Genomic DNA, 15,236 nt, shown 5'->3' on the forward strand with positions numbered 1-15,236 from the left:
AGTTGTCATCCATTTGTACTGCACTTGGCCCATCCTCTCTGCTACCTGAAAAGCATCCACAACAGCTTGGTCTGCTAATTATCTTAGGTCCAGCTTCAGAAGGTTGCCGCTTGGTCCTCAACAAGGTGAGAGACTCACTCGCAGTGCCATGTGATGGTACTGGACATCCGTTGGGGGACGGCTCGACGCTCCTCCGCCTGACGAATGGCGATGGCTCCTCCGGTTGAGGGCAGCCGACAGTGAGTCCCCCGCATCCCCATCACGACTCCTCCGCTCCCTCTTAGACGGAAGTCACCCCTCTTTGACCCAGGAGCTCAGCAGCGAGCTCTCCGTCCCTCCTGCTGTTCAATCACTCCAGCCCCACCGCCTCGGGCAGCCATCGCTCCTTTGCTGCCCGACCTCCTCAGCACTGCGATCCCCCTCAGCAGCGAGGGCTCTCGGACAGCGTGTCCCTCCTTCCTCCCGGGCTTTGGCACCAATGTAGCAACGTTAGGAGGCGGGAACCGGCGAACATTTAACAACTTGAATAAAAAAAATACAAAATGAAAATAAAGGCGCCAGCCCCTCGCGGACAACTGCCGCGAACACACATAACAAAACATAAACAAAACGAAACAAAAAATCCAGGCCTGGTCCTCTCGTCCTTCACTGTCGTCGTTTTTATGCTTCCGAAGCTCCTCTGTGAGAGATACGAGACCAGTAATCATCAGTAATCACACCACCGGCCTCGCGCCGTTCTCTTACGGCCCTATGCCTAGTCCTGCTCGCCACACACGTGAACCAATGCACTCACATGTATTTTGAATTTCATCTGGACACTCTTGGCCTGTTCATGATGTCTGTTTACAGAGACACCCTTACTGCTGAACTCCATGGTATTCTCAAACACTTCAATTAGACAAGACACTTCTAGTCCAGCAACAGAGGAAATCCTGCTTTTGCATCAGACCAACTGTTCCCCCCATATCCTTTCACTTTTCATCCTTGCATTGTTTTGCACATCCGCTTCATCTATAGCCATTGCTGAAAACACTTTTTGACTCTTTGTGACAATGAATTTCCCTGCCAGAAATTCCTTCGTCACACCTGGATTGGGTTTGGAAAGGCCTGTCATGTCTTTAACATGAACATAACCAGCGTGGTTATAATTTGTGTGGTCAAGGCTGAAGCACCATTGGACAAGCCTTGTCATGCTATCCACATAGACACTGAAGTCAGCCTCACACAGGGATCATAATAGACAACTCTGGCCCCAGAGAGTAAATGCAAAATAAAAGGTACATAAAATATGCTTGACATTTCATTCTGCATCTTCTCAGAGACTGTAAATTCATTGTAATCCTTCTCACAACGTCACTGAATTCATCATTAACTATTCACCTGAACAGTTTATGATGTTGGTATATGGTATCGTTGTAATCCTTGACAATCAAAACATGTTATCATGTTTGGTTCAGGAGATATCATACAAAATACATAATTCCGTTATGGCGGAAAGCAAAATGGCCGCCACAAGCCGTTTTTGCAATGTTGTACCAAGTTTCATGCTTTTATGAAAAAGTGAACATCATTTTCACATATCACTTGGACCATAGTATGAAATTTAACATTTGAACTTTTCAAGTGGAATATAGAACACAGAATAAGAAGCACTGAACTATTCGCTCATAATCATATTTAATTTATTGAGAAAAGGTGTCCAAGAACTCAGTGGTCAGAGAGATGACGAAATAAAGCAAGTAATATTTGACTTGTCACGTGATTTCAATATATTGCCTCCATGCAATGACCAGTACCATTTAAAAATAAATTATTTATTTCGAAATTAATTTCTTTAAAGTTTAAACTTACAGTAAGGGAAAAATGACTTAGTCCTCTATTAAAGCCTTAACTGAGTGTGTAATATTTTATGTGACTATATTTAAGATGTTTAAATGTTGGTACAGAATTAGCAAGCATCCATCTAGATTTGTAGTCATAACTCTTTTTGATTCTCTCTCACACACACAACTAATGGTGTGTTAATGGAGTGTGTTGAGGGTTGTTGCTGTCCAGGCTTTGCGTGTGTGTGTAAGTCAGCATGACTGTAGCATTACTCGCGCCGTGACACAGCATAGCTAGTGCAATGATATAAACCCTACAGACAGCATGTAGAGGACTGTGTGTTTGAATTTGGTGTTCACACATCCTCTGCCTCTCTCATTAGTGGTGGATTCAAACAAAATCACAGCATGATTTTGGTAACACTTTATTTTGATGGTCCCCTTTTGACATTCTATTGACTATAATATAAGTAATGTTGCAACTACATGTCAACTTACTCTCATTAGAGTAGTAGAAGAGTATTAGACTGTATGCTTAATATCTGCTAACACTTTATTATGATGCCCCCCAACAGACATTCTACTGTAAGTAGCTTTACAAGTATGTCAACTTAATCTACTAAGCCTAACCCTCCCAACAGTGTACTAATACTCTAATGAGAGTTAGTTGACATGTAGTTGCAACATTACTTATAGACATAACGTTATTTTTGTCTGGAAATGAAATCCAATATTTATTATAGTAAATAACCGTGTGACAAAGACCATGTTGTAAAAACTGTTTTTGGATAATCAGATTAATTAAATACTTTATCAATTTTTTTTATTTTTATATATTGGATCATTTTGCTTGATGGACAAAAAGCAAAATGTGATCTCTGTGTATCTCACATTTGATAACAAAAACAAAAGACTAATAACAAAATGAAATAACATTATAAACAATTATAAAATAATGTACAATAACATTATTACTTATATTATTACTTATATAACATTATTAAATTGTAACGCATGGTCTGCAGAACGCATGACAATATGATGTATAAAGCAAACTCAAGATTCTTAACACTCTGGGGCAATAAGGGAAAAAATAGGAAACTAGCAAACCACATAAACATAAACGAGAACAAATAATGAACAGAGAAAATGCTGCCTCTGCGGAAAGGAAGGCAACAAGGCACGTCCGAATCCAATGATCATGCAACATCCTGTCTATACTTTGCTGCCTTCATCTGATTGTTTTTTTAAGGCAGCATAGAAGCATCCTTCACTGCCAATGATATTCCACAATCCAGGCTGTGCAACCGATTCCATGACAGTTGAGCTAAAAAATAAATCGCGTCTGAGGGTTGTGGTTGTTTTTGTGTGTAAATACAACTTTTTCCACTTTTTTAAATATTTTGTATTGTGTAGTAATTAAATAATTAAACAAAGCCCTCTCTGTTTAGTTGTACTGTTAAACCTGTATGCTGCTTCAGATGTACATGCACCTATCCAAAATCAGTTTCATTAGGTACTTTTGTGTACAAACACTGCCTGCAAAGTCATTGCCTAATTGGGCATCGTGGCAACAAGTCTTCTGCCTAAGGGTTCGGACGCAGCTTCTGTATTTTAACACCCCGCCGTTTTTCTTTGTTGCTCTCGTGTGTAAATAATTTGAAAAGAAAAAAATGTCTACCCACTTATAATTGATATATGTCATATAAATGGTATAGCAGAATCTACTGATTTTACATTCCATGTTTGATTTTAATACTGCTTTGCTACTCCTGTTTTAAGGTTTCGCTTAGCTTTGCTGCTCTTATTTGTGTTTTTATGTGTTGTTATTAATCTGGTTGTTCTGTAAAGCACTTTGGTCGGTGGCTGTTTGGTCGGTGTGCTAAATAAAGTGAACTTGAACTTGATTGACACATATCTACCGTCTCTTGATATGATACCATCATATCGGCCAGCTCTAGTGTACATCAATGGTGAAATGTTTTCGTGACAGCTCCAAAGACCATTCCCTGTGCCGTCAAACCTTAAAACGTATCCTTTGTTTTAAATAAAATAAGTAAAATTTTCCCTCATCCAGTGGAATGGTTAATAACAGTAATTACATGTGTCCATTGCCCAGAAATTGACAAGGCCAAAAGCAATTATGATTTTGACTCTATTAACTGTAATTTGATTAATTGGTTACTAATGTGTTCCACGCTTAGCTTGGCGGCTCAGTGAAATGCAGTAAGGACTCAATGACCAAACAACGCTTTAGCTAAAACATCTCAAGAAATCATGATCTTTGCTTCTCCAGTGAAGACAGAAGTGTCTTGGTTTTAAATCAAGAGAAGCCCAGATGGCTGAGATTTGTGTCAACGTCACCCCATATAATTCATCTTATCTATCCAACCCATAAAAAGAACGGTAAGGATATAATGTGTTGAGCACAGGTCCAAATTAAGAAATTCCTGGATAGAGAAGTGGGTTAACGGGCCAGTGATGGATGGGCCGGCCCGTTTTCCCCGGTGACTAATGACAACCTCTTCACTTTTCTGAGATTTGGGTTCCTTCATGGTGAGAATGGTGAGAATGATTGAGCTTTGCTGGAGAGGGTCATTTTTGTGAGCCAAAGTAGCTTCACCTTTGAACTACTTCTAAATCTTCTAAAGGACTGCGGAAGTCTACAAAATTGTGAAAACACTCTTTTGAAAAAATTCTCTGACACCGGCATGGATTTCCATGTTGGTTTGTGTCAGATTAGTGTTGGTCTACACTTCACAATTTGCCAAAAAATCACTTAGCAGTTCAGTGAGGGAGTCAGTTAAGTAACAAACCTGAACAATTCACTGAATCTGATTCAACACGCTAAGCCGTGTGCACATTGTAAGATTTATAACAGTCCTTTATGATTGTTGCTTGTCAGACTGTACGGACATGATCACCGCTGTAAGCCACGTCACACTGTGCATGGGATCTCAGTTGTCTTTAATGTCAGACTGTATGACAGTCAATATTCAGTTTGCACCCAGATAAAGTCACAAGAAATGAGAGAGAGTGGGGCCGTTTCGTGAAGCTTTCCAAATTGACTCTTTAAAACTAAGGTTCATACGAGTCATTTGTTGCATATTTCAAATTTTCCCTGACTTCATACAGAACATATTTTTATGTTCTACTTGTGCTGCTTTTTCAAACTTGTGCTAGACGGACATCTTTATCACAACTGAGTGCATTTTCACACAATTGAGCGCCGCGGTCATGACACCCTGTCAAGTTAAAGGCACAGGATGAAAGTTTCACCACTAGAGGCTGCTTATTCAAAACAATAACAAAGGTGTGCTGTGAATGAGCGTGGAATCATGGGAGGTGTTGTCTTCCCCTCCACAGCCAGCCGATGGAAAGCAATCACGATTGGGACTCACAGCAGAAATCATGTAGGTTGTCTACAAACTGAAAGGTTGGTGGTTCGATCCCCGGTTCCACTGGACCAAGTGTCGAGGTGTCCATGAGCAAGACACCTAACCCCAGCTGCTCCCGACGAGCTGAGTGGCGCCTTGCATGGCTGACACCGCTGTCGGTGTATGAATGTATGAGTGAATGGGTGAATGAGAGGCAAATTGTAAAGCGCTTTGGTGGCCATGGGTCTATGAAAGCGCTATATAAATGCAGTCCATTTACCATTTACCATTTACCAAATCATGGATGAGCTAATGTATTTAAGTTTTATTAAAGTGGCTGTAGCCTGAAATAGGGCAGGGCCAAGAGCCGTGGGAACGGAATGAGGTCGGTGAAGTGAGTGATAGGTTGTGAGTGCATGATACACAACACCGGTGTCCCATGGAAAGACGACAGTGAGAAAGGACCAGGGGTGCGTTTCCCGAAGCCAACTATGGCCGCAAGTTCTGTTGTTACAAGCTCAATTTAACAGAACGTGCGTCCATAGTTGGCTAACTATGCTTTTAGGAAATACACCCCAGGCCTGGGGTATTTTACCTTGCTGTTTTAATCATGCTAATATGCAACAGTTGGCTGCTTGTTTTGTTGTTTAAGCCTATTACGATTAAAGTTACATTTAACATTTGCCGGTTCCCGCCTCTTTCCTCCCTGAACTTAAACTCTGTTACAGTAACGTTTGATCACTTAAAGTCCCTGTAAAGTCAAAATTAAGTAGGCTATGTGTTCTGAGTTTGTCACACTACAGAAAAAGGTGTTATTAGCCACCCAGCCAAATTTGAATGATAAAAAAAGCCGGCAAGTACATCAAATAAGCTATCAAAATCTTTAAAATCTCAAACGTTGGGGGCGTGTCCGCTGGCTGCGCTGCAACTTACACTCATTGGTGGGCACGCACTGCCGATGATGGCACCAGTTGTCAGCGCGACGGGAGGATGAAGGCCGAGGCTTAAATAAGGACACCGATCTGTTTTGTACGTGATGGCATCCAGGTAGTACGCATTTCCGTGACGAAGTCAAGTCAAGTCAAGTCAAGAATATTTGTATAGCGCTTTTCACAATAGCACAATAGAAGTCATAGCTAGCAAACTGTAGGCTGTAATAACTCTTAGTACTGACAGTAACTTGCGATTGAGCGGCAAACTGATGTGAATGTACTCTATTTATATTGTTAGGGGAGGGGCCAGTGCGCCATCAATTAGGGGCGTGTCCAGGAGCTCCAGTACGCCATTGAGCCCCCGTTTTAGCCCCGCCAAAATAATCCATAACACCGCAATGGTGAAAAACTGTTTAACGGTCTAACTCCACAATTCAGTACTTCACACAGTTCACAGTCTTTGTAATATGTTTTAGCAATACATTTCTAACATTTATAATGTGTTTAGATTTTTTTTTTTTATTGCCTTTATAAGGACTTTTAATTCACATTATTTAATTTTTTACTAATGAAATAGCTCCAAATGCTGAATTAATACTCATATAGGTTGCTTTATTTGACAGATATGATATCATTGGCGGATATTATGTATTTGACAGGCGACGTGATTACACTGGTTAAAAAAGCTGATTTCTCTGGATTTAAACATTGTCGGAAACAATTGATATTAATCTAAGTACACATTACAACAAAATATATAAAACTGTGCTAGTGGTTTTTGGATATTTTAATGCAAAAATCTTACATATCGTCCCTTTAAAAGAAGTTAAACTTTAAAAGCGCATCATGAGACCTGTGTTCTTTTACCCCAGTAAAAAAGGGTTGAGTGATGCCCCAGTTTTTACATTCAGGTTTTTAAACTCACGTTTGAGAGCCATATACAATGACATGATTGATTTGGCTGCTACCAAACATATACACACATGGTGCATCATGGTCTGTGTTTACAAGTTTTACTACTAGTTTTGACAACCTGTTTTAAAGTCTTAATCCAGAAACTTTATGGCTGTTAAATAAACTATGTAACAACTGAATTCCTTACCATTAATTGATATATACATATATTATTTGCAAGGTAGCTTTAGAGCTAACTTTGCAGCGCAACAAAAATCGAAACTGGTTGTTGTACACTTCTAGTGTAGATTCTAATGGGATTAATCTAGCTTTTTGCGATCTAGTTTTGTTTTGTGACTTCACACTTAACACTTTTTACCTCTGACGTCTTGAAAACCAGCAAGTTTAAGGGCTATTTTCTGCCTTTTCTTTGTTGGCAACACATGGAACTAGGCCAAATTAGCCATTGGGTCTGGCACCAGCATTGGCAGTGTGTCTCTGAAAAAAACATGTGATTGAGAGAGTACAGCGACCCACAAGTTCCTGCTCTATTAAGCCCTGTCAGGACATATAAATAAATGGGACCCACTTCAATCACCTCTAGTTGACCCCAAAAGAGTCATGCATTGTCTGCAAGGCCGCAGGTCGGCATGGGCGATGTTTTGCTACTGTCAGACGTTTGATAAAAGGTGCCTTCTTAATCTGTCTGTACTTATCAGCGCCCACAGTTTAGAGCTCAGGTCACGATTACGGACAAGGACCACGGGTCTCTTTGATCGGCTGTGCTGCCACATTTCAGACCATTGTTCTTCGCTCATCTCTCCCATAGCCAATCAGACCCCATGTACACACACCCAAATCAATCTGATTACTATGATAAAGACTTACCCTGCTTTCTTTTCATTTCATTTTCATTTCAAAGGAGTGTTAGTCCAGATCCAGCTCTAAATTATGATTATTATCACTCAGGGAGGCAGGCTGATTCATTTCCAAGAGGGACGACTGCCACAGACCCAGAAACACTTCAGCTGATATGAGGAAGCACAGATCAAAGCGGCGAGTGGAGAACAGGGGGAAGGGGAGTGAGAGAAAGAGAATGGGAGCACAGAAAACAAACATGCAGGCTGTTCACAGAGAAGATTGCACATAAATTAGCCTGCACTTTTTTTCCATTTACAGCTCTAATTCGCCAACTTAAGGCCAAAACCTGTGTCGCACTGCATTGTGGGAATGGCCTTTTCTCCTTGAGTAGACTGATTTTATTTGTCAGCTCACTCACTCTTTTAGATGTCATCCCAGACCTTGTTCTAAATCATTTATCAGGCCAGCATCATTCTACTAGTGTGTGTCAGAGCTTTCCATGCCCTTATATAAAGAGCCAATCCATATGAGAAAAATATGGGTGCCAATTTTAATAATTTCTGTTGTTTAAAATGCAAATCTTAGTGTTGATTTAAACTCATTTATTAAGTTACTCACTTTAGAATGATGTAGTTACGAACTATATTTTGGTAACACTTTACAATAAGGTTTCATTAGTTAACATTGGTTAACTACATTAGTTAACATTAACTAAGAATGAACAACATGTCTACAGCATTTTAATGTTAATTTTCAACATTTACTACTGTAGTATAGCCTGGGTTTCCCCATACTGCCTTTTCGCAGCGCGATTTTATTCACGCTGAAAGGCAGTCTGGATACCATGGACCAGATTTTCGCCTCATCTAGGGAACCAATCACAGAACGGGGAGGGAGCAGCAAGACGATGACGACATCAATGCGACACAACTAAGCAGTTTGTTTATATCATACCTTCGACCCTCATGTTTATCTTGCACAAACGGCAATAGTCGCTGAACGTCATTGTTTACACAAAAATATCATACCCATCGTCTTCTTTCTTGTCTAATTTCTGTCGCTCTACATACGTCATCTGGTATAATGGAAATGATTGGCTATGAGCTACGTACAGGCGCTTTTGATAGACATTCTTAGCACCCAATAAACGACGCCAGGCATTCGTAAACCACGCCTCAAATACGAGAAAATGCACATGTGGTTCCCAGACCCAAGTCTCAACGAGAATTGGGTCTGGTGTTAGCCAGGCTAACTGTAGTACATATTTAAAAACAAAAATTGGATTTGTTAATATACACTGTGAACTAACATGAACAAACAATTTTTATTAACTAATGTTATCAAAGATTAATAAATACTGTAACAAATGTAGGCTATTGCTCATTGTTAGTTCATGTTAATTAATACATTCATTAATGGTAATAAATGAGACCTTATTGTGAAGGTTTGCCAGTATTTTTTTATTTTAATTAAATTTTTGGGCACTTAGCTAAACAACAACTATTGAGGAAATAGGGAAACAATGTATTCTGTTTTTGATTCATTGAAAAGAAGGGATTCATAAGAATCAATTGTTTTAGGAATTGGGCTACACTAGCCACTTTTACGCATGAATTAGACTACACTGCACTGTTTGTTTTTGCATGCAGCTCATGAGGTGAACTCCACAGAAAGACGTTTCTTGCCATTATTTAACGGCACATTTCCTTTTTATTTATTTAATTACATTCAAGACAGACAACAAACTCATATTCACAACTCAGGTAAAATATGTCTGTTGTTGTGGCATTGGAGATTCTACTTGAAAACTTTTGAATGGTACACAGCCACAGAAAATAGGCAGAGTAATTTTTGATATTAAGATTTGATGTTTGATGTCACTGATGTCAAACCATTTTTTCTTTTTTTACACAATGTTTATTAATTGAATTGTTCTGATAACTTTTCTCCCTCTGTCTTCCTCCCAGATCTCAGTCCAGCCCTGTGCCCAGAGGCTTGTGTGGGATCATGATGCTCAGCAGCTCAGTGGATGTACCCAGCCCAGGAGGGATGAGCGCGGTGGCGGCCCGGAACGTGATCCGCAGTTCCAGCATCAGTGGAGCCATGTACAGCTTGGAGAAAAGCCCAAGCAGCACGGGGCCCGATGCCACAGGCCTGGTCGGAAACAAGAAGCGTCGCTCCAGCCTGGGAGCCAAGATGGTAGCTATCGTGGGTCTGTCCCAGTGGAGCAAGAGCACACAGCAGCTTAACCAGCAAGGTGAGCAGCTTTGAATACACCACCTTCCCTGCTGTTCTCTGTCAGATATAGTATGCTTGTTGTTTCCTTTGCCTCTGTTTGCTCTCATGTCACAGCCTGAGCAATTTCATGGTATGGTTTGTCATTCCGGCATAGAGTGTAGTTTTGTTTCTCTCTTCATTTCTTTTCTTTCCGCTTTCCTTCACATCCGCTACAACTTTCTTATCCTTAGTTGACTTTCCAGTTTCACATGGTTACCATACCAAGTCATGTCAGTCTCACAGTCCTCAATAGTTTTAAGGGTATGCGATGCGGAATTACTGGCCCTAAACTTTCAGATTTGTAGATTTTTATAATAAAATAAAATAAATAATATATTTTGTGAAATTAGATTCATTGCTCTTATACAACAATAGGCTACTTGATATTGGATTGATGCAAATAGAGAGTCGCACACAACAGTATCATTCCTTGTCTTTTTATTAAAAGTAAATGTTCCAACCATTACAAAAAATGTATACCGGTACTTAAAAATGTCCTTCCTATTTTCAGGAAGACATTACATTCAGGAATAAAGTATAAATAAATAAATATTAAACATATCAAAGCGACTGAACACCACAACAAGCTTCTAAACGCATAAATGGAAAACTTATTGATGGAGAGCTGCTATTTTAACCAGTGTTTTGCTAGACCAGGAGGGCAAAAAAAGAACTTGGTCTTCATTCCTACTTTTTATGTTTTTCACATTTACACTTCTAGGCAGTGTGTATAGTATGTTTGTGTATTTTGAAAAAGCAAGAAAAAAACCTAAATTTCAATTTATTTTCGATAGTAATTTGGGTAACTTTAGCATCCTGAAGGGCCCATGTGCCTTTCATACTCTGCATCCTTCATAACAGTGCCTGCGGTCCTCAATATATCTTTGTGCACATCTCTTCCTATTTTTTTATTCTTTTCTCATGTTCTGGTCACCATGACTTCACGTGTGCTGGATCAAACTGTTCTTGCAAAACTTCTCTGTGGGAGTCTTCTTTCTGTTGTATGTTACCTATTTTATGCAAGATGTTATGTTGGTCACCTGGTTTTGCTTTCTGCCACATTGTGTGTGTTTCAACTGACTTGTTAATACACAGTGTTACATATGTCCATTTTCATTAACAACATAGTGGACCTTCATTGTGTTCCACAGTGATTTAATTATAATATAGAATGATACTTGGGGGGAAAAAATTGTTTCCAGATCAATATATTTAGACAAAAAATTAAATATATAGACTTGGGGTTGGACTTTTGTGACTTAAACCAGTAAACAATCAACTAGAAACTAGAGCTGTACGATTTGGGGGAAATTTTATTTAAAATGATAATAATAATTTAAAAAATCGACTAAAACAAATCCATGTTTCCCGTGCTTGTTTGTAGGGCTGCACAATTTGGTCAAAATGTTGTGGTAATATATCAACATGGCTGTATAATATAATAATCAAAACATAGCCAGAGTAGATCGAGTCCATCAACACCCCAAAGCTTGCCAGTCCTCTATCTCTGAGTTTACATTTCATTCAGTAACATTAGGCAGCTTTGATTTATGTGCTGTTGTAACCTTACATGGGCATAAGCAATGCTTCTATCTCTTCTTTTTCTTCGCTATAGTTTTTGGATCCAGAGATTCTGTATTCTTTCAGAAGAAGCATAATAGCAGTGTTATCATATAACAGTGAAAACATGGAAATAATCTGTCAATGGCAAGAAAGCGTTGTTTCATAAAGGACGGAAAATTCCGACAATGGCGAGGGCAGAGTTAAAGTCGGCATTAAGCGGAAGTTGTGATAGTCTTTTCTTTCTATTGTGATGTATATCCGAGTAAAACGGCTTCTGTGATTAGAAAAATGTAGGGGTGGGATTTGATTTCGTCTTTCGGAATTGACTGGATGAACAGAAAGTTGGGTGTTGCTAAATAAATGGATGCAGATCTGAATGCCAGTTTGAAGTAAGTTTTCAAGGATATTTAGTCCCAGCCTACGGCGAGACATGCGTCATGAAGAGAATAGACGTCGCTTTGAAGGAGAGGGAAGGGGAGGTTAACATTTTTGATTAAACATTACGAGGGCATATGCATTTTTAAATAAAAAATAATGATGTGCAAGGATAAATCATCTATAAAAATCACTGCAACATTCTGTAAAAAAAAAGAAGAAAGAAAACGATTTGTCCTTTTTGATTTCATGCTGACTTAATGCTTCTCTTTCTCATTTATTTAATTAAATTGCGTTCGCACCAAGCCATATCACAGTTCAGGTTTATTTATTAATGGTGCAACCCTACTAGAAACACCCTAGTAAACATCCAGAATACACTAGCAAGTGCATAGTATATGCTCTTCATTCACATTTTCTTCAGGAAGTATATGAATTTAGTCATCAATTTGTTTTAATAGGTGCTGCTGGTATACAGGGAAGCCCTTTCATTTGCTTCGCTTCAACTGGTCTTTGTGTGTGTTTATTTGCGGATGTATATTAAAGCATACTGTACGTGTTAGTCAGCAAAGCATGTGAAGATCATACCCTGCTCTTAGTCAAGCACTGAACAGACTAACCTTCCCATCACCCTGTGTGACTCACAGATGACTGGATGTGTGGCTGAGTAATACTGCATAGCCTTGGCTTCTCCCAGGAATAAACCTTCATCTCAATTCTGTTTTTTTGTTTTGTTTGTTTTTTAGAAAAAGAGTCAAGCTGTGGATTTCACCAACCTAGATTAGAATCGTTGTTTCTGTTGTCCACAGCCAACTGCTCTTTCTTTCTTTCTTTTTATACCTTCTTATTGTTCCTCTCCTCCGGTGTAATTGTACCCCTGTGGGGTAATTACAGACTCTGTGCCCAGGAGGAATTGTCATGTAACTCTCTCTCTCTATAAGGGTCAACAGCGGCCCACAAGTGTTAACACAGTCCAACAAGCGATAGCTGCAGTGTGGCCATGTGAGTGGTCTTGGCAAACAAAGAACAACCTGTCAGACAAATCAAACTGCTAGTTTGTAATGACTGTAATGAGCACACCATCTTTTGCAGGGTTCACAAAAAATCTGATTTTAAGAACTGGCTCATTTTCAATTTATGAGTTTAAGTTTGAATTGAACTGGCCATGAACTACAGGATGTTGAATGGGAATTTAAATTGCAATGACGACACAGTCCCACAAGGGAGGAATTTCATTAGTCCAACACAAGTTTTGTGACATGCAAAACATTACATTACAATTTTTTTATTGATATAATTATGTCTGTTATGTGCTTAAATGAATAATACATTTTTCACAACTGATTATAAATGTTTTCCCTAAACCAAATTCTGGACTGTCAAAACACTTCCTTTACTATATTAGAGCATTCTGGACAGTGAAGTTGTCATCCACCATGAGCAACAATAGGTTGTTAATATAAATTGTATTCAGTGTAAATTACATTAATATAATTACATATAATGAAATAAACAGGGCATGTATAAAGTCTACAGTGAAAACATTTTCATTACAAATTATATTATCAGCAAAATTATTTATATATATTTAAGCAAAATGCTAAACTGGAAAAATTACATGAATTTGAGAATGTCTGAGAATTTGAGTATTCGGTTTGTCCCCCTATTGCACTCAAGCTTAGTGAACTTAAGTTAACTAAAGTTTGTGAAAACCATCTTATATAAATTAACTTAAAAAGAAGGCACATAAAGTAGTAAGAATCTAATGGATATTATTCTTATGTGAACTGGAACAATGCAAAGTACTGTTTTTCTTTTTGAAATTGTTAAATTACACAGTAAAATGGAATTAGAATCAAGTAAAAAAAAAGTCACTGAAATGGGAAAAGGATCATTTACAAGCAAGTATAAATGATTACATCAGAGTAACTTTTCTACAACGCATACACCTTGGGAAACTACGATTACCCGAATCAACACATAAATTAAGTGACCTTTACAAATGTAGAAAATGTAGGTGTTCTTACTGATGTTCAACATGTCACTTCGGAAAGACAAACTGTTTAACCAATTATATTTTGCAAGATTAATTTAAATGTTTGGAAAAGGAAAAACTGTTCTCCCAAAAATTCTGTCATCATTTACTCACCTGACACCACTGACATCATTTACTCTGTGGAACATAAAGAAAATATTATGAGATATGTCTCAGGGTTTTTTGGTCAATGGTCACTGAAACGGTTTGGTTACCAACATTCTTCAGAAAAGTCGTGAATGTTTGAAATGACATGAGGGAGTAAATTATGACATTTTGTAGTGAACTGTTCCACTTTGTGTCACTATGGACAGTTGATAGGGTTGTTCAGAAAAGTTTTTAAGGTGGGGCTTTAGCAAAGAGTTTTTCTCTGTTATTCTCTCAGTAGCTTATGTTGGTAGGTATGGTGTGCTTTATAAAGGATGACCTTTTCAGCGTGCTGTCTTCTCCCAGCAGGGCTGATGAGTCTCAAGGGCTGGGAGTGTTGAAGGGGGAGGGGCTGTTTGGCTCCAGGGTTCACCTGTCTGGGGCATCAGGGCCAGCACCTCAGCACCCGTCTGCCCTTATCCTGGATAGCACCTTTACTTTGCTCTGTCACATTTCCACTTCCACGCACCATAGATTCCAGCCCTAAGCAATTTCATGCGATACTGTGGTGTAGGTCTCATTCAGCTCTGAGTCAGTGATGCAATAAATGTGAGTGCACAAGCACAGGGAGACGAAAGAGAAATTTTGTGATAAAGGAGAATCGAATGGGTGATTGACTGGGAAGACAATACGATAATATTCCTACTGTGTAAGTGCTTATTTTTTTCAATACTCGAGTACAGGCCAGGGTCCTGATCTGCAGATGTGGTTACCCTTGTGATATTAAAAAGTGCAATTGTATTGAATGTGCACATATGTCAAATATATTTATTTTTTAAATGGTACTTGCAGATAATTTGTATTAATGAAATTAAAAGCCACTTAAGTACACTTTAATGGCTGTTTCTAAATGCACTTTTATAATATAAAATAAAGCTTTTAAATTTAAAGTACATAATAAATAATTGTATTAATAATATTTTGTCGTGCTTTTGTGCACTTATTTTGATGC

The 15,236-nt window shown here is 38.7% G+C and overlaps 1 protein-coding gene across 2 annotated transcripts in view; it reads left to right on the forward strand.

Moving 5' to 3' along the window:
- Window positions 1-15,236, forward strand: part of rims3 (regulating synaptic membrane exocytosis 3) — a 66,115-nt gene that overhangs the window by 8,817 nt on the left and 42,062 nt on the right. For both annotated transcript variants that reach the window (XM_079591453.1, XM_079591454.1), the window contains exon 2: window positions 9,855-10,144. In XM_079591453.1, the coding sequence (XP_079447579.1) occupies window positions 9,855-10,144 (290 nt within the window). The remainder of the gene's footprint in view (window positions 1-9,854; window positions 10,145-15,236) is intronic.

The sequence above is a fragment of the Phoxinus phoxinus genome (assembly GCF_949152265.1).
Source record: "Phoxinus phoxinus genome assembly, chromosome: 19".
Taxonomy (NCBI): domain Eukaryota; kingdom Metazoa; phylum Chordata; class Actinopteri; order Cypriniformes; family Leuciscidae; genus Phoxinus; species Phoxinus phoxinus.